Below are 20,610 nucleotides of genomic sequence, written 5' to 3'. Positions count from 1 at the left end.
GGAGATGTTTCCAGAGAATCTACAAGCCAGTCACCCTCAGAACCTGGTTTTAAAAATTTTGAAATGCAGCTATGCCTGACTCCCTCCTCTCTTCTGCCAGAGTGTGTGTAAAGCGATGAATGCTTCCTTGCATTCAGTACACATTCAGTGCAAAAGAAATGGCCAGTGAGGGCCTCCCCGGTGGCGCAGCAGTTGAGTGCTGGGTTGCAAAGCTGCCCGCAGCCTCTGCAGCGCCGGTTCGATCCCCGCTGCTCCCCGGCCACTGAAAGAGGGTCCCACATGGCGCGCAGACCCCTCCTGCCGCCCGCTGCTCCCCTCAGCAGTGTACTTCGGTCCTTCTGCCTGCTCTGCTCCCTGCTCTGGCTCTGGTGAATTCTCTCACCCTCCCGCACTTCTGACTGTACCCAGTGCATGTATAAACAAACAAACAAATAAATAAAAAACATGCCTCTATAAAAAAAAAAAAAGAAATGGCCAGTGAGTGGGGAAAAGAGACGCGGTCATAACCCACTAATTGGAGTGAAAATTGAAAGTGCCTACTTGGAAGGGAAATTTTAAAATGTGTAGTAAATTGAAAATGTGCATTAACTCTCTCTCTCTCTACAGAGAGAGATCCTTACACATTTGCCCAAAGAAACATACAGAGGTGCTACTTGGAGTATAATATTAAAACGCTTGGAAAACACAAAAGTCCACCTGTTTCAGGGCAGGAAAAAAATGTGCTATATTCTTACAACGGGGTGCTGTATAGAAGTTAACAAGGAAAAGAATGCACTCACACACACACACACACACACAAACACATCCTCAACACATCCTCACACATACATATTAAGATGTCTAGAGATCTCAAAAAAAAGTGAAAAAACTCAGGTGTACACTGATATGCAAAGCAACATACAATCTGTAAATTTAAAGCACACAAAACTTATATTGTTCTTGATATATATATATATTTATTTATATAAAAGTATCAAGCTGGATTGTGAGAGAAGGGAGTAAACCCAGGAATAGGGAGAAAAGTGAACTTTCACTTTATCTAGAATTCCTCTCTCTATACATATTAGACGAAAATGTTGAAGCAGAAACGCAGGACATTAACAAGAATACATCTTGAGTGAGTAGATGAGCAGCTAAGTTGTATTTTATGCTTTTTCTGGATGTTTTCAGTTTCTCAAAATAGAGTAATGAAAACCTCAGTCGTTTGAGTCAGAAGAGTTCTTCTGAAATGGCAGAGAGAGTCGCCCCCACACTCAGGTCATGGGGTGTCCCCAGCCCTGGGTCTTGGCTGCCGGTCCAGCAGCGTGGAGAGGGCCGCTGAGGTGTGTTTCCTGGTGTGTGCTGTGTCAGCGCTGCTCTCCTTGCCTTTGCTTGCAGCCGAGGGCCCCCAGGCTGTGCCCAGGCAGGTGAAGTGCATGCAGATCGAGAGCGCGCACTATGCCACTGTCATCACCAACTGCGAGGACAGCAGCTGCTGCGCCACCTTTGGGGACGGGACCTCTGTTATAGCCAAGCCACAGGGAACCTACCAGGTAGGTCTGGGCGGATGAGGAGCGCCAAGGGTAAGAGTCCACTCATCTAAAAAGCACCCCCCTCAGGGGCAGCGAGCTTTCCGGCCATGCGCACAGCTGCCGCTGTCTTATTTGATTCAATCACCTTATACTTTTTCCATCTTCTTTTCACAGTTTATTCCAGAAAAAAACATTGCCCTACTTCCCATAAAGGCTTTAGTATTTGGGTTCAAGGTTATAAACCAAAGTGTTGGTGGAGTGGGGAGGAACCTTTCTCTGGTCAGCAGGGTGGGTGTTAGAAGCCCCTATGTGATCCGCCTTGTAGCTACCAGACCAGCTTTGCCCCCGGCCACCTCTGCTCTCACTGCCCAGTCCTCCTGCTTCCACCTGTCCCATGTCACCTGAGCTCCCCACAGGGCTGCAGGGGCCTGTCCTAGAAGGGCACTCACACAACTGAAGCTTTCTCCTTGGAGGGTAAAGAAGCAGCACCTTTGGCAACTCCACTACCTACCTGCACCCCCATTAACACAGCCCCCCCGGTGTCCCTGCATCCTGTTCGTCTCAGAAGGATTAGCTTTTGCCTTTCTCCTTGCTGGTGTCATGGGACACTGAGAGCTCAAGGCCAGAGATGGCAGCTGGAGACCTGCTTTTCCTGTGAAAGCTGCTGAGCCAGTGCCCCCCATGGGGCCAGCCTGTACCCTCTCTCCCCCCAGTGCAGACCATCTTGGGGCAGAGAACGTATTGAATATGAGAGGTCACTCTGAGATGTCATCATTGAGAAGAGGGAACTGTTTTTATAGTATTCAGTATGTCCATTCTTTTCTTTAGCTCATCTATTCTTTTTTTTTAAATAAATTTTATTTTTATATTCCCCATACAATTGCAACCCCCTTATTTTGACCCCAATCCCTCCTCTCCCCACCCCCCACCCCCCATAGAGTGTCTCTGGTTCATAGTTGTTTGTTGATTTTGATTTTCACTTTCTTATAGTTATTCATTTTCCTGGTCCCTTATTTAAGTTTTCTAGATTCCTGCTAGGAGTGAGACCATCCGGTATTTTTCTTTTTCTTTCTGGCTTATTTCGCTGAGCATGATCCCTTCCAGCGCCATGCATGTTGCTGCAAATGGCATGTGTTTATCTTTTTTGAAGGCTGAGTAATAGTCCATGGTGTATATGGACCACATCTTCTTGATCCAGTCATCTATTTTTGGGCATTTGGGTTGTTTCCAAAGCTTAGCTATTGTAAATAGTGCTGCTATAAACATAGGGGTGCAGGTGTTCTTTGGAATTGATGTTTCTGTGTCCTTTGGGTAAATACCTAGGAGTGGAATTGCTGGATCCTATGGAAGCTCTATGTTTAGTAGGTCAAGAAATCTCCACACTAGCTCATGCTATTCTTACCGAGACTCTTCGAAACAGTCATACGAACAGCATGATCTATATAGAGTAATGGACATTCGTTCTCAATGGTGAGGAGTGACTCTGAAAGCACCTCCAGAATGATGAGGTAAGGGCCTCTGAAAGTCCACTCCTCCCTAAAAACAACAGAAAACTGGAAAAAATTGACAAAATCAACTTTTTTCAAAACTCTATAACCAAAAGATTAAAACAATTTGAGGAAGAAAGAGAAACTCAAAAAAGAACAAGAGTCAAGGTGATTTAACTTGTTGTGTTTCCTCCCTCTCCAGCTCCACGGCAACCTGGAAAATCAGTATCCTTACACTCAGGATGGCAAGAAAACCAGCAGACTAGGAGTTAGTGAAAGAGGAAGAATAGAGCCTCCTCGGTGGCCGAGGGGTTAAGTCTCAGCTCTGTGGGTTGAGATCGATCCCCGGCCAGGGAGTGACCCACATATGGCACAGCAGACCGCTCCTGTCTCGCCCGCTGCTCCCCTTAATTAAAAAAAATATATGTATTAATGAGGGCACAAGACGATTACTTGGAAAAGGTATTAAATAAATAGATAAAATATGAGAACATAGGAGAAATTATATCTTCCTTATTCAGTTCGCCTCCTTATTTGTCCTCCCTGAACTTTTCTAAGTCGTTTCTCATCTCATGTTTTCTTCCCAGAAACAGTTTGTGGCTGAGATCAATGGGCGATTTTTTCCCTAAAGTAATATCCTGCGTCCCTCCAATTGAACAGGACATTTTTAATATTTCTCTTATTTCCTTTGCCCCTCCAAGGTGTTGCCTCCGAACACAGGCTGTCTTCATATTGATAGGGATTGCTCGGCCACGTACTGCCACGAGCCAAGCAGTGACCTGTACCACCCTTTCCAGAAACGTGAGCAGCTGAGAGCGAGCAGGTACATCATGAAGCACACAGCTGAGGTCATCTGCGAGGTCCAGGATCCCGAGGGAAACACTTTCCAGGTAAAGTGCATCACTGATATGGAGGGAGAGGCTCTGGCTTGGCTTTGGAGGTATTTCACGCTGGCAAGTTTCCTTGCAGATTTTGTTTGTTTTCACCTTTGCCACTTTAGAATTTCTTATCCACTTATGGCCAATATCACAGGCAAGTAAGAATGAATATCAAAATATTTGATTCTCAGGTGACCTTCCGAGGTGTTTGTGCACCCAACGATTGCCATAGTGGAAGTGTTAAAGCTGAATGATAATTAGAGCAGAGGGTAATAGCAACATCACTCCATCTAAAAATAATGCCAATTGGGCCTCCCTGGTGGTGCAAGGAGTTAAGACATCACCATGAAGCTATCTGCAGCCTCTGCAGCATGAGTTCGATCCCCAGTCAGCCAGGGAGCAACCCACATGGCGCAGCAGACCTCTTCTGTCTCCCCCGCTGCTCCCCTCAGCAGTGTATTTCAGTCAGTCTGCCTGTTCTGCTCCCCACTCTCTCTGGTGAATCCTCTCACCCCCTGCATCTCTGGCCTATACCCCAGTTCTTGTATGCATAAATAAATCTTAAAAAAAAAAATAAAAATAGGGCCTCCCTTGGTGGCGCAGCGGTTGAGCACTGGACTGCGAAGTTGCCCGCAGCCTCTACAGCACCGGTTCGATCCCCGGCCACTGGCGAGGGTCCCACATGGTGAGACAGACCTCTCCTGTTGCACCACTGCTCCCCTCAGCAGTGTATTTCATCAGTCTTTCTGTTCTGCTCCCCGCTGTGACTCTGGTGAATTCTCTCACCCTCCTACACTTCTGACTATACTCAGTGCTTGTATAAATAAATCTTTAAAAAAAAAAAATAAAATAAAAATAATGCCAACAAAAAGGGATGATAAATGAATGCTCTGTAGCCAGAGGAAAGTGGGAGCAAATGCTCTGGGCAGCAGGCAAGTTTGATTGACAGGCAGAGCCTCCGTATGAGACATATTCCTTAGGGAGGATTCTAGTAGGTTGAAGATGGGTAGACGGGAATCTTAGAGGTGCTCAGGGATTTGATGGCAGAGCTCTGCCTCCTGCTTCTCTGTCCTTCGACACTGCAAATACATGCTCTGCTCTAAGTCAGGCACTGGCAGTCCATGGCCACTTGCCCATATAGACCCATGAGCTCAAAATGGTTTTTAAATGTTCTAATGGCTGCAAAAAATCAAAAGGCGACTATTTCATGACATTTCAGTGTGGTTAAGTAGTTTGTTTGAAGCACAGCCTTGCTCCTTCGTTTACATTCTGTCCGTGGCTGCTTTTGCATAAGTTAAGGAGCTGAAATAGAGACCCTAGGACCTGAAACTCCTAATATTGTTCCTGTCTGACCCTTGACAAAGCAGGTTTGCCATCCCTTCTTCTGGACTCATATCTTCTTCTTTCCCTCCTTACCCCACAGTAGAATTTCATCTATTGACTGGTGGTTGGTGGAGTTATTTTTTAGATTTGACTCCACACCAAAAAGTCCTCAGGGCCTCCCCTGGTGGCACAGCGGGTTGAACACTGTGCTGTGGGGCTGTCCACAGCCTCTGCAGCATGAGTTCCATTCCCAGCCAGCCAAGGAGAGACCCACATGGCATGGCAGACCTCCCCTGCCTTGCCCGCTACTCCCCTCAGCAGTGTCTTCGGTCCGTCTGCCTGTTCTGCTCCCCGCTCTCTGGTGAATTCTCTCGCCCTCCCACACCTCTGACCTGTACCCCAGTTCTTGTATAAATAAATAAATCTTTAAAAAAAAAAAAAGACAAGTATTAAAAAAAAAAAGTCCTCAATGGAATTTTGATTTTGAAACAAGTCCTCATACAGCTTATTTTGTCTGGGGAAAATAATGATGCTCTTCACAGCATGAATTCAGGCTACTAACAAATTTCAAATTGCAGTGAATTGACATAGACACCTAAAACCCCAAACCCTGCAGGCTGAACCACGAGGGAGCTCCAGGGGAAGCATTCTCCTAGGATTGATGGTCTTGTAGGGCGTCTCTCCACTGGTCTTGCAGCCAAACTCACACTCCTTCCGGGAGAGACTGACAGGAGTAATGCCTGGGACATTTCTTCTCATATTGACATTAAATATGTTTCCCTCTGCAGCTTATCCCTGAGTCCTCATCCCGTGCTTGGAATCCAGAGCATAACCCCCCTCTGTACAGTCTCTGTTGTAGTATTTTAAGATAACTATCATGTGAGGGCCCTTTCCTTCCCGTGCTCCATGCTCCCAGCCCCTTGACCTCATCCTCAGCCATGAGGCCTGAGTCACTTCTGTCCTGGTCACCGTCCTCCGGATGTCTCCCAGCCTGTCTTCACAACCCAGCTTTGTAAGTAGAGAGGCGTCCCCAGTGCAAGCTGTACTTAGTGAACAAATAAGTTATTTGTACTTGTTTCAAGTAACTATGCCTGGTTGTTGATCTTCCCAAAAGCTCGCCTGCTTTCTCAAATGGAATCCACAGAAATGTAAGCTTTCTGGCATTTTTGTTCCTTTTCAGCTGCTTGTCTGCTTTGTCTCTTAGGTCATGGCTGATGGGAGTGTGTCCACGATGTTACCGGAAAATAATTTGGACGATGATTTAAATGCAAAAACTGAGGACTGTGAGAGCTTATCAACTGTTCATAAGAATCAGCAGCAATTCTCTGATGAACACGTCCCCAGGTAATACCATCGCGATGATTTTTTTTTCTTCAAATTCAAGTTCAAGAAGCATTATAAATGGAATCCTTCAAGTGATTCAATTCCTATTCCTTCCAATAGATTTTTTGTTATCTATACGGATGGGTCAGGAGTGGAACTCCTGCGAGACAGTGACACAGAAGAATTTCTGTCCTTGGCATATGGAGAGTCGACTGCTGTGGTTCTCCAAGAGCCCGTCCAGGAACAGCCAGGTAGAGCTGCCACACATCTGGGATCCACTGTCCCTTTACCAGCTCTCACGCTCCTCATCCAGTCTGTACATGTCATCTCTTCTTCTTCACCTTTGCTCACTTTTCTTCTCCACTTTCCCCTGGCCACAGCCACCCACTTATCCAGCCATTTGAGTTTATGTTGCTGACAAGCTGCATCTGAGCATCAGCCTATACGCACTGTGTAGCTAGGAGCCCCTCACCTGCCCATGCATAGACCTGTGTCTGTGTGTAGGTGTGTGCTCCGTTCCCTTGTGTGCCTTCATTTCATGTTGGTGGGAAGAAAAACAAAGACAAGCAAGATATCTCTTGTAAGTACTTTTTTAAATCACTCTGTAGGCGTACCCTTGATGAACTCAACATACGTATATTGGATGAGTGAATTAGCATGCCAACCTGAAATACGAGTTCTATATTACATTATTGCGGATTTACAGTATTTTCAGTGACTTCAAATAAATTAGGATGTGGCTAGAGATTGAATGCTCATTGTATTCATGTAATATTTTTACATGCAAAATGTACATATGTGATACATGTACATGTAATATTACAGTAATATGTGTATTTAAGCAATCATATAAACTTGCACTTTACCAGTTTACAAAACCTATGTGCTGAGTCGAGGCTTGTGTGTGTGGGGGTCTATCTTTCCCCTTCTTGGTGAACGTACTTGGTACTCTTATATGAATATGCCTGAATTTCTACACTGACATTTTCTGGTGTATCCATGCACATGCCCATGATGTGATAACCTTGCTCTTTGTGAATAGGGAAAACAGGGTTCTCTGTGTAGTGAATGTTCGGAGTTGTGTGAGAATCGTAATTCATCTCAAACTTCTTTGCTGCTCAGTCATTTAACTAGCAGCTCCTTGATAACCACCATGTGGCAAACATTGACAGGCTGTTAGGAAAACAATGGAGAGCCAGGACAGGCCTGCAGCTTTCCTAGAGCTTTCATGCTAACTAGAGAGATGGGCATTCATTACTGAGTCATACAAATAACTATCTGATTATAAATTGGGATAAGGTCTGTAAAGGAAAACTATATGGGTCTCTGAGAGCATCTAACAAAGGAAACTGACATGGTCTAGAAGGCTTCCTTGAAGACCCTAGCGTAACAGCTGGTGGATAAGTAGGACTTAACTAAGATAGGAGGGGGGGAGCTTTTATTTGGAGAATACAGAGGAAGAGGTCTACAGCATCAGAGAACAGGGGTCAAAAGAGCGAACTAGCTGAAGCACAAGGGTAGAGGGGTGCAAACTGAGGCAGGGGAGAAAATGTTTTGGACTCTTTTGTCCTGTGAGTAGTGGAAAGTCAAAGATGAGTTTTAAACATGGCCTGATACAGTCACCTGACTGCTAGGGGAGGTTCATTCACAGAATAGATGTGGATAAAAGCTAGTTGTAGTTGTAGCCCAGGACAGGATCTCTCCAAGGCAAATGACCTAAGGCGTGGCCAGTGGAGAGGGAAGACGTGGATGAACTCAAGAAATGTTTAATGGTGGAACTTGGAAATGATTTTTGAAGCACAGTGAGGCATCATTTAATACTCGCATGTTACCTAAATCCAATCTCTAAGTTTTAGAGTGACTACGTCTCACCTTTCTTGCTATATGGCAAGGTCTGTAAGCAAAATCTGTGTCTGGCTTATCGGAAAGTGGTTGTTGCATTTGGGGACTATCTACTGAATTTCTCAGAATATTGTTGGGGACATGATCCTCTGCCTTGTCCCTTTGATCCAGGTGTCCTGAGCATCACTGTCCTTCGCCCTTTTCATGAAGCATCTCCTTGGCTAATGAAGAAAGAATTAGACACGATTGTCCCTCCCAATCTCCGGTCAAGGTCATGGGACACATTTCCCCCCACTGAGGTATGCATTTTTGTGTTGAAAAGTCACTATATTTGCATATCCATCCGACCATGACCAGGGTCTTAGACCCCTTCACGTACAGTCATGTATTTTCATCCATGAGTAAATTGTTAATAGGCTCAGAGTTTCATATTTGAAGTTTTAAAAATTTGAATATTTTAGAGGAATATACCTGACTAGCTAATCTCAGTTTTCGTTCTCATCCGTTACATATTTTGGTGCTGCTATCTTAGGTGCAAATATACTAGTAGTTGTTACTGCTTCCTGGTGCATTGATTCCTTTATCATCATAGAATGTCATTTTTGTCTCTTACTATCTTTTTGGACTGGAAGCCAATTTTTTTTTAAACTTATCTTAATTCAAGGTAACATTAGTTTACGATGTATCAAGTCTCAAGATTATACTTTTTCACCAGGCCCATCACAAATATCTGCTCACCATGGACCACCAACCAGTTGCGATTTTCTCTCCATCCTCTTCCCCACGCCTTCCCCTCTGGGAACCACCATTCTGCTGTCAGAGTCTACAGGTTTATTTTAGTTTTAGTTTTTAAGGTATTTATCTTTCTCCTTCTAATGTATTTCACTTGGCATAATCCCCTTAAAATGGCATCCATGTTGTAGCAAATGGCAAGATTTCATCTTTTTTTTTGTGGCAGAATAGTGTTGTGTGTATCTGTCACATCTTCTTTATCCATTCCTCTTGTTTTGGGGTACTTAGTTTTCATATCTTGGCTATTATGAATTATGCTACCGTGGACCTGGGGGTACATATCCACGGGTCTTTTCAAGTTAGTGTTTTCAGATGCTTTGGGTAAGTCAGAAGTGGGATTATTGGCTCACATGGTATTTCTATTTGTTTGTTGGTGGTGTTTTATTCATTTATTTATTTTTCAGGAACCTCCACACTGTTTTTCATAGAGCCTACACCAGTTCACATTCCCACCAACATACTTCCCAGTACTTAATATTTCTTGACTTTTGATTACTGTCATTGTCATTCTAACTCAGTGTGAGGTGAAATCTCATTGTGATTTTGAGATGCCTACTTGGATCCTTAGCCCATTTTTCAATTAGGTTGTTTTTTTTTTTTTCTGTTAAGTTTCACAGGTGTTTATATATATTGGATATTAATGCCGTGCTTGATGTATGATTTGTAAATATCTTCTTCCTTTCTGTAGATTGTCTTTTTGTTGTAATGTTGGTTTCTTTCACTATGCAGAAGTTCTTGAGTTTGATATACTCCCATTTGCTTATATTCCCTTTTGTTTCTCTTCCTGCTGGAGATGGATTCATAAAGATATCTCTAAATACAATGTCAACAAGCTTTTTACATATGTATTTTCTATATATACTTTACAGTTTCAGCTTTTATATTCAAGTCTTCAAGCCATCTTGAGTTGACTTTAGTATTTGGTGTAAGATAGTGGTCTGATTTTAATCTTTTCCATGTTGGATTTCCGATTTGCACAGCCCATTAATGTGTGGCTTACTTATGGGCTCTCAATTATAGTATAATGATCTGTGTAACTGTTTTCTGCACAAGTACCATACTGTTTTGATTACTATAGCTTTGTATTATAGTTTGAAGTCAAGGAGCATGATACTGCCAGTTATGGTTTTTCTTCTCTGGATTGTATTGGCTAGTTTAGGTATTTCATAATTCCATGCAAATTTTAGGAAGTTCTGTTCTATTTCTGTGAACAATGGCATTAGGATCTTGTCGGGTTCATGTTGAATATGTGCATTACTTTAGATAGAACGGCCATTTAAAGAATTTGTGTTCTTCTGATCCATGGTTGTGAAATATATTCTCATTTCTTTGCTTCTCCTTCAATTAATTTCAGCTGTATTTTATAGTTTTGGGTGTCCAAATCCTTCACTTCTTTGGTGAGCTCTCTTGGTGTAGCATTCTTCTGGTCAGTTGTTAGATGTTCCTCTTAGAAGCAAAGCAGGAACCTTCTCCATCACTACCTTGGTAATGTCTTAATTCACTAATCCTATATCAAAGTTGAGTATCTTCCTATAATTTGAAAATTATGACAAAGAATATACCACATCTGAGATTAGTGAAGGAAGTGATTTCTCTTCCTCAAGCTCATGCTGTGACCTCCTATGCCTGGTAGCAGTGACCCTTTCCAGTTATGCTCCTCAGTAACCATCACTGGCCAGACATTGGGCACTGATGAGTAATTGAAAATGAAGCTTGTCTGACTCACCTCAGGACCTAGGGCGTCAAAGTACACCACTCCTGAATATCAGTTACAAGGATGCCATAGAGATATCAGTTACAAGGATAATATAGACAACAGCGTCAACTCAAGGCAGATGTTTCTGCTCAAGTGATCTGAGAAGACTCTGGACATGCATAATCTAAGAGTGAGCTCAAAGACTGTCCAAATGAATGGGATGAATTTTCTCTCGTAGAATCCCTCTGTGTTATAGAACCAGAGAGTTAGAGACTGCTTAATTCCAAATCTCTTAGACTACCTCTGGGTATTAGAGAATAGTGCACAAGCATTTGGCTTCAACTAGACTGCTGTTGTATTCCCATGGCATCACACTGCCCTCCCCTAAGTGCTAGCCAGTGAGCCATGATGCAACAGGACTTTTAATATCCAGATTCTTGGTAACATATATAAAGAGGAAAGAGTGCCCTGTTCTTTTAGCAATTTTCCTTTTATTTGGAAAACTTTTTGAGAGCAGGGATCATTTTTTTTCCATCATTATATTGCCTAACAAGTAGTTTCTAACCCAATAGATCTGTAACAAGTACTTTATGGTTAAATCATTATGATTTCTTTCTTTTGTGGTTGTTTTATTCTGTTAACAGAAAAAAATTCCAGGACCTCCATTTGGCACTCAGATTTGGAAGGGCCTTAATATTGGATCCAAACAACTAGTGAGTGCCCCAGCCCCTATACTTAAGAGCCCCAAAGTGCTGCAGATACGCCAGTTCATCCAGCATGAGATCATAAAGAAAGAAATGAAACGAAGACTGCAGATTTCCCTTAAGGTAATGGAATCCAAGTATCCTGACCCAAAAGAATGAAGAAACAGGCCAATCATTCCCCTTTTTCCTGAGGAACCTTAAATCATGTAATTCTGCCAATACGTATCTAGTAGAAAACATAAATATCAGTCTTACCGAGAGTAAGGTTGGGAGGTAAAAAAATACCTGTGAACTCCCACAGGGTATAGGAACTATCAAGATCTCAAAGACGTTGAGAAGATAAGTAACTTTTATATGTAATTGCTAAGTTCTCCTTTCTCATTCTAGAACTGTTCTAGTTACCCCTGGCAAAAAGGTTGAACTGCCTATTAATCTGATAGTTATCCATGGAAGAAAAGAATTGTTGATTTTTAGAAATGATCAAAGAATTCATAACAAGTAGTCGATTGTATAATCACATCTATAATACCCCACTGGGCTGGAGCTCCACTAGCTGCTTAGACCCAGTGTTAAGATTCTTCTAGTTAACTCTCTCAAAGCAGGGATCATATGTGTTGTATTTGCAATGAGGTACCCAGCACCTGGCATAGAGCTGCAGACCATAATTTACTGAAACTTGTCAAATATTTTCAGAAAAAAAATTGAAGAACATTTGTCTTGGAAGCAAAGCATGAAGTTGGACATATACTCATTCATGGGTGGAGTCATAGACTAGCCCTGGAAAGGGCTCTGGGAACCATCTGACCCAACTCTGTCCACTTCATTGATGGAGACACTTGGAGCACCGAGTTAGAAACCGGGGCTCTCCAAGGTCCTCACACAGTTCTAGTGGATCCTGTGGTATTTAAAGCTTTGCACTTGGAGTTGTTGGGTCTTTGCTGATAAACACATTAAGGAAAAGGCTTTCCAGATTTCTTGGCCAACAACTGTTGAGCATTGTGAAGTCACACATTCTTAGTCTTTGCACTATTTCAAGTTGATGTTGACTATTTTGTTGGCTTTCTATCATCTCTCTGATTTTTATGGATCTATTTTATCCTGGTGATCTAGGACTATATAAACCATATCCTAAAGAAAGAAGATGAGCTACAGGAAATGACAGTTAAGGATTCCAGAACTGAGGAAGAGAGAGGCAACGCTGCCGATCTCCTCAAGCTAGTCATGGTGAGAAAGAAATGACTGTATAACAGTGTTTTTAATATTGCTTCAATATCAGATACTTCAAAAAAATCATAAATCATCGCTATTTCTATCACTTCTATGAAGCATTTTCTCCAACTATAGAAAGAGGAATTTCTGTGAAAATCAGCTTTCTTATATATAACATTTTATAGTGTTTTTAAGCTCACCCTTAAATCCTAAATAATTCTAGAAAAACAAATTTTTATTGTCTTTGGAGAAATTAACATTTATTGAAAGGTTGAAGGAATTAATGAACTAGAAAGGAGGAAGAGAAAGGAATTCCTACAACTTAAAATGATTTTATTTTTAGAAATTTGTTAAGTGAAAGGCCTGACTAAAGAACATCACATTTTCATTTGTCATTAAAAACTTCAATCATATAGTGATTTTATAAAAGACAATTTGAGCACAGAAAGAATGCATATAAACAATGTGAATTTTGCATGTCTTGTAACCATCCTCACTTCGGAATCCTCTCTTCATTTTAGTCTTTCCCTAAAATGGAAGAAACTGCAAAAAGTCATGTCACTGAAGGTAACTATATTCAATACTTTTCTGCAAAACATTCATGGATTTCAGAAGAATGATCTTATATGTACTTCTCCATCATTCTCTCATCTGATAACAAAAGTGCATGTATAGATCTCTGTGGCCATATTGTATTGTAACATTTTATTTATATGTTTCTATCTGCCTGAATTATGAGATTCTTGAAAATCATGATTGCCTCTATAAAGTTTTAACTTTCACCTGTTGGATGAAAAAGTTGACATTTGAGGGTCTCCCCTGGTGGCGCAGCGGTTGAGCGCTGGGCTGTGAAGCTGCCCGCAGCCTCTGCAGCGCCGGTTCAATCCCCGGCCCCCGGCAAGGGTCCCACATGGTGCGACAGACCTCTCCTGCCGCGCCCACTGCTCCCCTCAGCAGTGTATTTCGTCAGTCTGCCTGTTCTGCTCCCCGCTCTGGCGCTGGTGAATTCTCTCACCCTCCGGCACTTCTGACTGTACCCAGTGCTTGTATAAATGAATAAATAAATCTTTAAAAAAAAAAAAAGAAAGAAAAAGTCGACATTAGATGTTTCTGTTAAACTCCACTGTATTTAGAGCATGGATAATACACAGGAAGGAAATAATCAACCAACTAACATTCTCTCCATAAGAGAGAATTTTTGAGCAACTACACAGTTATCACCAAAGCCTTGCAATGTTTTATACTGTATGTAGCTCAAGCAATCTGCTTTTGGATCAGATATCCTCAAATAAAAGATATGATACTTGTTTTGGAATATACTCAGCCCTAACTAGGTACTTAATTGTTTTTGATGTGATTATAAATGGGATTGTTTTCTTTACTTATTTCTCTTCTAACTGCCTGTTGCATAAAGGCCTATGCAGTAGACTTTTGTGTATTGATTTTGTAGCCTGCCTCTTTACTGTACTGTTAATATATTTCTAAATCTTTTTTTAGTGGAGTCTCTAGGATTTTCTGTGTATATTGTCATGTCATCTGCAAATAGTGATAGTTTTACTTCTTCTTTTCCAATTTGAATTCCTTTTAATCCTGTCTCTTGCCTCATGGCTTTGGCTAGGACTTCAATACTTGGTTGAATAGTAGTGCTAAAAGTGGGCATCCTTGTCTTGTTCCTGATCTAAGAGGGAAAGTTTTTAGCTTACTCTCTTTGAGTATGATGTGAGCTGTGAGTTTGTCATCCATGGCCTTTATTATGTTGAGGTATTTTCCTTCTAATCCCATTTTATTTTTTTTAAAGATTTATTTATTTATTTATACAAGTGCTGGGGTACAGGCCAGATGTGTGGGAGGGTGAGAGAATTTACCAGAGCCAGAGCGGGGAACAGAACAGGCAGACTGATGAAATACACTGCTGAGGGAAGCAAGGGGCGCGGCAGAAGAGGTCTGTCGAGCCATGTGGGACCCTCGCCGGTGGCTGGGGATCAAACCGGTGCAGCAGAGACTGCAGGCAGCTTCGCAGGCCAGTGCTCAACCGCTGTGCCACCAGGGGAGGCCCTTAATCCCATTTTTTTACCTTAATCCCATTTTAAAAGAGGTTTTTGGGTTTTTTTTTTTTTTTATCATAAATGGACGTTGAATCTTGTCAAATGCTTTCTCTGCATCTATTGAGATGATCCCATGGTAGTTGTAATTCCTTTATTTTTGGTGTGATGAATAACATTAATTGATATATTCATGTTGAACCATCCCTGGAAATAATACTTCATCAGTACATAATTCTTTTAATACATTGTCGGATTCCATTTGCTAAAATTTTGTTGAATATATTTGTGTGTGTGTGTTCATCAGGTTTTATTTATTTATTTATATTTTGGTGATCTTTTTCTGCTATTAGTAGATGTGTATGGCACGTTTCATCTTCCTCACTTTTTTGGAAGAGTTTGAGAGGATCGAGACTAGTTAGTCTTTGAAGGTTTGGTAGAACTCGCTTGTGAAACTACCTGTTCCTGGACTTGTTTTTTGCAGGAGAATTTTGATTATGTCTCAATTTCCTTGCGTGTAATGATCTGTTCAAATTTTCTATTTCTTCCTGAGTCTGCCTTGTGAGGTTGTATGAGTCCTGTGTCCATTCCCTCTAGATTTTCCAGTAGGTTTGCATAAAGATATTCATTGTAGTCTCTTAATGATCCTCTTTATTTCTGTGATGTCTGTTTTAACTTTTTTTTGATGTGTGATTTCATTTATTAGCGCTTTCTCTCCTTTTATTTTTAATGAGCCTCACTAGAGACTTGTCTGCTTTGTTTATCTTTCCAAAGAACCAGCTTTTGAATTTTTATTTCTCTTTAATTTACTTCTGCTCTGAACTTTATTATTTCCTTCTTTCAAGTAACTTCTGTCTTTGTCGTTATCTCTCCTTAAGGTGTAAGGTTACATTATTTGAGATATTTCTTGTTTCTTTGACGTGTATTTCTATCAACTTCCCTATTGGCACTTTTTTGTTACATCCACAGGTTCTGGTTAGCTCATGTTTTTATTTTTGTTTGCCTCCAGGTACTTTTTAATTTCTCCTTTGATTTCCTTATTAATCCAATAGTCATTCAGTAGCCAGTTGCTTAGTCTCCACGTATTTGGAGGATTTTCTCACTTTCTTTTTATGGTTGATTTCTAGTTTGATACCACTGATTTCTAGTTTGTATAGAAAAATATACTTGATGTTATTTCAATGTTGTTGAATTTATGGACACTTATTAGGACCTAATAAAACATGGAAACTTCTTCAATCTCCTGTTCACATCCCACAAAAGCTATGCTCTTCAGAATAAACTCTGAGAATCACTGTCCACTTTATCAAACAACTGTTATGTTACATTTTTATCCTTAGATTCAGATTCTTAGATTACTTTAGAAAAACAATTTCATTTTTTTTTTAATTTTGGTGCTTCCTATATGAAGAAATTCAGTTGTAGAACTCCAGCTGCTCTAATGATGTGGGATAAATGAGGTGTCACGACAATCTACAGTTGACTATAAGCTGTGCTTCCTCTAAGAGGATATTTCATAGAAGTATTCTGGCTTTCTGCTATATTATAGTGGTTCACAGAGATTCTAGTAAACACTTGATAGACTAAATACAAGCTCTTGGAAAAACAAGTGAGTAAGTGAGTAATTGAATATTAATTCTGTGGTGTGCTGTGAAAAAAAAAAAATGAGAAGTTAAACACATCTTTTTTTTAAAGTTGCAGCTCACCTAACAGATTTATTCAAACAATCTTTGGCTGCTATACCAGAATGTCCTCCAGAAACATTTGATAAAGATTTCTTGGAAAAGAAATGGAGGTAAGCGGATCCAATCATGTTTTCCAACTAGTATTAAGCATACAATACTAAGAGGGCGTGGAGGGCTGCTGGTGTCATGGCTATGAGTGACTACATCAGTGAACTCACAGGTTTCTTCTGCAATACTGTTAACAATACAGTGGTGGGATTTTGTTGTTGTTATCTGAGAGTATTTCCCCTTTTCACCATACTTTCCTTTCCTTTCACATAGGCGCCTAGAAACATCAAAGAATTGGAAAGAAAAGATAGCTCAAAGGAGGTAATTCTATCCTGAAGCATACATATGCCTGTGGAAAGGCCCAGTTTTGTAAAGCTGTGGCATCGCAGACTGGGATCGGTTGAAAGCTACTACCAGCTGTTAATCTTTTCTACTTTTCTGCCAAGTACTCATACAGCATTGTGTGATGGCGTTATTATTTCTTAAGCCCATTTGATAGCTAGGTCCATTCTCTCCCTCTATTTTTTTTTAACTTGTTCATTTTTTTTATTGTTATTTTGGTTTTTTTTAGAGTTAGATTGTATGAGATCCAGAGGCAGAGAATCATGCCTGCTCAGATACATGTCATCACACTGCACCCACCACCAAGGCACCCTCAGCCCCCAACATAGTCCATTGTGGCCCCTCCCTTCTTTGCTTCCCTCATACCTCCTGCCCAGCTTGTGGCCTCAGTTCCACAGCCAGATGTCTAGGGCTTGTCTCTGGTGTGGTCTTTGTCTGACCCTTTGTTAGTTTCTCTACATTCCACATATAACTCAAACCAACCAGTGTTTGTCTTTTTCCTTTTGACTTTTTTCCTCCACTTAGCACTTCCCCCTCCAGCCCATGTGGTTGCAAATGGCAAGAGCTCGTCTTGGTTTCCAGCTGAGTAGAATGCCTTTGTGTGTCTAGACCACATTTTTCTAACCCACAACTCTGTCCTTGGGCACTTAGGTTGTTGTCACAACTTGGCTGTTGGAGATGGGGCTGCAGTGGACATGGGAGTGCAGATATCCCTTCCAATTAGTGGTTTTGCATTCTTGGGTAGAACTTTCCCTCTCTTAAGCAAAAGATTTCTCAGATATTTGCTGGGCTTTGATAATTTTAACATACTAATGAATATTCTAAAATTATATGTAGATCATAATCATAAACATTCAAGAATTCTTAGAATATATTTCAAGAAATAGGAAAGAGAAGAGTCAAGGACAAACAGAAAGTGACCCAGCGAGTTATCCCTCTTTCTAAGTTTTATGGAGTCTTGCCCGGTGATTTCATTTGACATCTCATGGGCTAACCCTAAGTAAGGAAGGCTCAGACATGGATTTTTGAGCTGATATATTGCCCCCCAATACAGGGTTCTGGTATTGGAAAATAGCAATTGCTTTTATTTATTAATCTTATTTATTTATTTATTTAAATTTATGTATTTATACAAGAACCAGGGTACAGGTCAGAGATGTGGGGGGCGAGAGGATTCACCAGAGACAGAGCAGGGAGCAGAACAGACAGACTGACTGAAATACACTAACAGCAGTTGCTTTTATTTTACTTTGAAGCTATGTTTTTCACAACTGAGTCTTCAGGCTTTAATTTTGTTACCACAGTTACTGAAATTATGGAAATCAGTAGAATCTGGCCTGGCATTTGAACCTCAGAGAATTAAAATACACACAAAAAGGTGGACCATATGGATTATAGTCTTTTGAGATCAACTGTAAAATCAAAGTAACATGTGATATCATCTATTTTCTCTAAGAGTCTGGTTTCTGAGTAGTAAATTTTACTGATTCTAGAGGAAACAGAAAAGGAACCAAACAAGTCAGTTAAAAAAAAAAATGTCCAATGAGTTCATTCTTAACCAGTTTTTAACATTAGTGATGGCATGTTCAGTGGGATTTAGAGGTAAAATACAAACAAATAGTGATTTTAAATACTCTGTGTCTTCTTTTGTATCATTATGAAAATGTCAACCAGGAAGGACATTGAAAAAACAGAAAATTATCTAATGGAAATTAGGAACAAACTAATATCACCTTACTTTAGTTCTGAATTTTGCAAGACATTTCAGTCTCAGGTAAGTGAACGTAATTAACAGTTTAGCAAGAGTCTTTATAATGGTAGACACAGTGCATCTGTTGTTACATAATCTAGCTTTCCTCATGTTTGATTCTTTCCTGCATCAACCTCATTGACTAACCTTCAAATCCACATTCTTGAAAGCGTTTGAGAAGAAAGATTAATTTCACATCTAACACTTAAAAATAGGCCTCTGCTAATGTATTGCTGCCACTCACTTCCCTGCCTTGTATTAATGTCATCACTGTCAAGTCCCTCTCCCATATATTTTATTTTTATTTATTTATTTTAAGATTTATTTATTTATTTATTTATTTATTTGTTTGTTTGTTTGTTTGTTTATTTATGCAAGCACTGGGTACAGTCAGAAGCGCGGGAGGGTGAGAGAGTTCCCCAGAGACAGAGCCAGGAGCAGAGCAGGCAGAAGGACGGAAGTACACTGCTGAGGGGAGCAGCGGGCGGCAGGAGAGGTCTGCGCGCCATGTGGGACCCTCCTCCAGTGGCCGGGGAGCAGCCGGGGATCGAACCGGTGCTGCAGAGGCTGCGGGCAGCTTCGCAACCCAGCGCTCAACTGCTGCGCCACTGGGGAGGCCCTCCCATATATTTTAAGTCTTTCTGGAGTCAGGTTCCCTTGGTTATGATGATCTTTGGGTAAATCCCATTTTAAAGGATTCATTCCATTGATGCTTGCCTTCCGGTCAGCTGCTGACACAGCTCGGAGACCTTGTAATGTCTTGGATCTTGGAGGCCCAGGGGCTCAGAGAGCACCTCTGCTTCTAAGAAGCCTTGGAACCCTGAAGCAGAGTGAATACATGAATGTGTTCAAATTCCCTGTGTCTGTGAACATTCCAGCTACTGCTATTACCCAGAGGCTGCCTGAGAAACAGCTATGGGAAAGTGTGACTAATTAGCAAAGCTAGAAATAAATTAGCAGTCTCCTCCATTTTGAAAACAGTTTTTGAGCAAAGGAAAATAACTTCTTATTTTAGTTTGTAAACTCCATGTTCAGGGTCTAAAAATGACACTTTCCTCTTTCCGCTTCAACTGAACATGCTTTTGGCAGTCGCCTCTGCCCTGTGTGGGTCTAAACTAAGTCTTTTTCTTTTTTTTTTTTCTTAAAGTTTAATTATCTGGAAACTCTTTCCAAGAACTTGCCTCCTTTTACAAAGAAAGATGAAGATGAAAACAAAACAGCGGTTCAAAGTGAATCTGATCTTCGTCTAGGTATTGGGATCCTTTAGCTCTTACCTCCTATTCATGTGCTTAATTGAAGAATATTTAATAGCAGCCTCATAAAGCATAACTCGCTTTTACTACCTTTTGTCTCAAAAATAGCTCATGATACAACCTATTATGACTTCTGACTTGTGTGTTGAGGCTTGACTGAGTTATATGAGGAAACCAAGTTGTAAATTAAAGCTAGTGTTCATCCTGTGTACTAAAATTTACCTAAAAACATTAAGAAGACCTGACTAATAACAAACCCACACAAATAAAAACAATTCATCTCTGGCAGGGAGCCAAGCATGGAGGAACAATGGAGAAAGCAAAGCCCCTTTGGCAAACAGTGAGCAACTTGGACATCCTCGTGCCAAAACTATGAAACTAGATCATTATTTAACTCCATATACAAAAATTAATTCAAAATGGAATGAAGACTTGGATATAAAGCCTGAAACCACAAAATTTGTAGAAGAAAACATAGGAGACACATGCCTGGATATGTATTTGGGGACTTAACTCCAAAGGTCTGGGAAACAAAAGTTCAAATAAACAAATAGGACAACATCACACTAAATGGCTTCTTCACAGTGAAAGAAACCACCACACAAAAAAGGTAGCCAATGAACTAGAAGATGTTTCCACATCATATGTCTGACCAGGGGTTTAGTTCCAAAGTATATAAAGAACTCACACAGCTCCACACAAAAAGACAAATTACCCATTCAGCA

General features: G+C 40.9%; 1 protein-coding gene across 2 annotated transcripts in view; it reads left to right on the top strand.

Annotated features, from left to right (window-relative positions):
* The window catches only part of SPAG17 (sperm associated antigen 17), a 152,678-nt gene that overhangs the window by 108,935 nt on the left and 23,133 nt on the right, over positions 1-20,610 (top strand). Inside the window, exons 31-42 of one of the 2 annotated variants that reach the window (XM_054691767.1) lie at positions 1,378-1,532; positions 3,796-3,888; positions 6,404-6,543; positions 6,643-6,773; positions 8,536-8,663; positions 11,497-11,679; positions 12,667-12,780; positions 13,287-13,332; positions 16,503-16,602; positions 16,814-16,861; positions 18,557-18,656; positions 19,780-19,882. In XM_054691767.1, the coding sequence (XP_054547742.1) occupies positions 1,378-1,532; positions 3,796-3,888; positions 6,404-6,543; positions 6,643-6,773; positions 8,536-8,663; positions 11,497-11,679; positions 12,667-12,780; positions 13,287-13,332; positions 16,503-16,602; positions 16,814-16,861; positions 18,557-18,656; positions 19,780-19,882 (1,341 nt within the window). Of the gene's footprint in view, positions 1-1,377; positions 1,533-3,699; positions 3,889-6,403; positions 6,544-6,642; positions 6,774-8,535; positions 8,664-11,496; positions 11,680-12,666; positions 12,781-13,286; positions 13,333-16,502; positions 16,603-16,813; positions 16,862-18,556; positions 18,657-19,779; positions 19,883-20,610 lie in introns of both variants that reach the window. The other variant, XM_037501174.2, reaches the window with a different exon arrangement.

This window comes from Talpa occidentalis, unplaced genomic scaffold, assembly GCF_014898055.3.
Source record: "Talpa occidentalis isolate TD23 unplaced genomic scaffold, MPIMG_talOcc4v2.1 talOcc4.9, whole genome shotgun sequence".
Classification (NCBI taxonomy): domain Eukaryota; kingdom Metazoa; phylum Chordata; class Mammalia; order Eulipotyphla; family Talpidae; genus Talpa; species Talpa occidentalis.
This window is presented reverse-complemented; position numbering and strand designations above follow the sequence as displayed.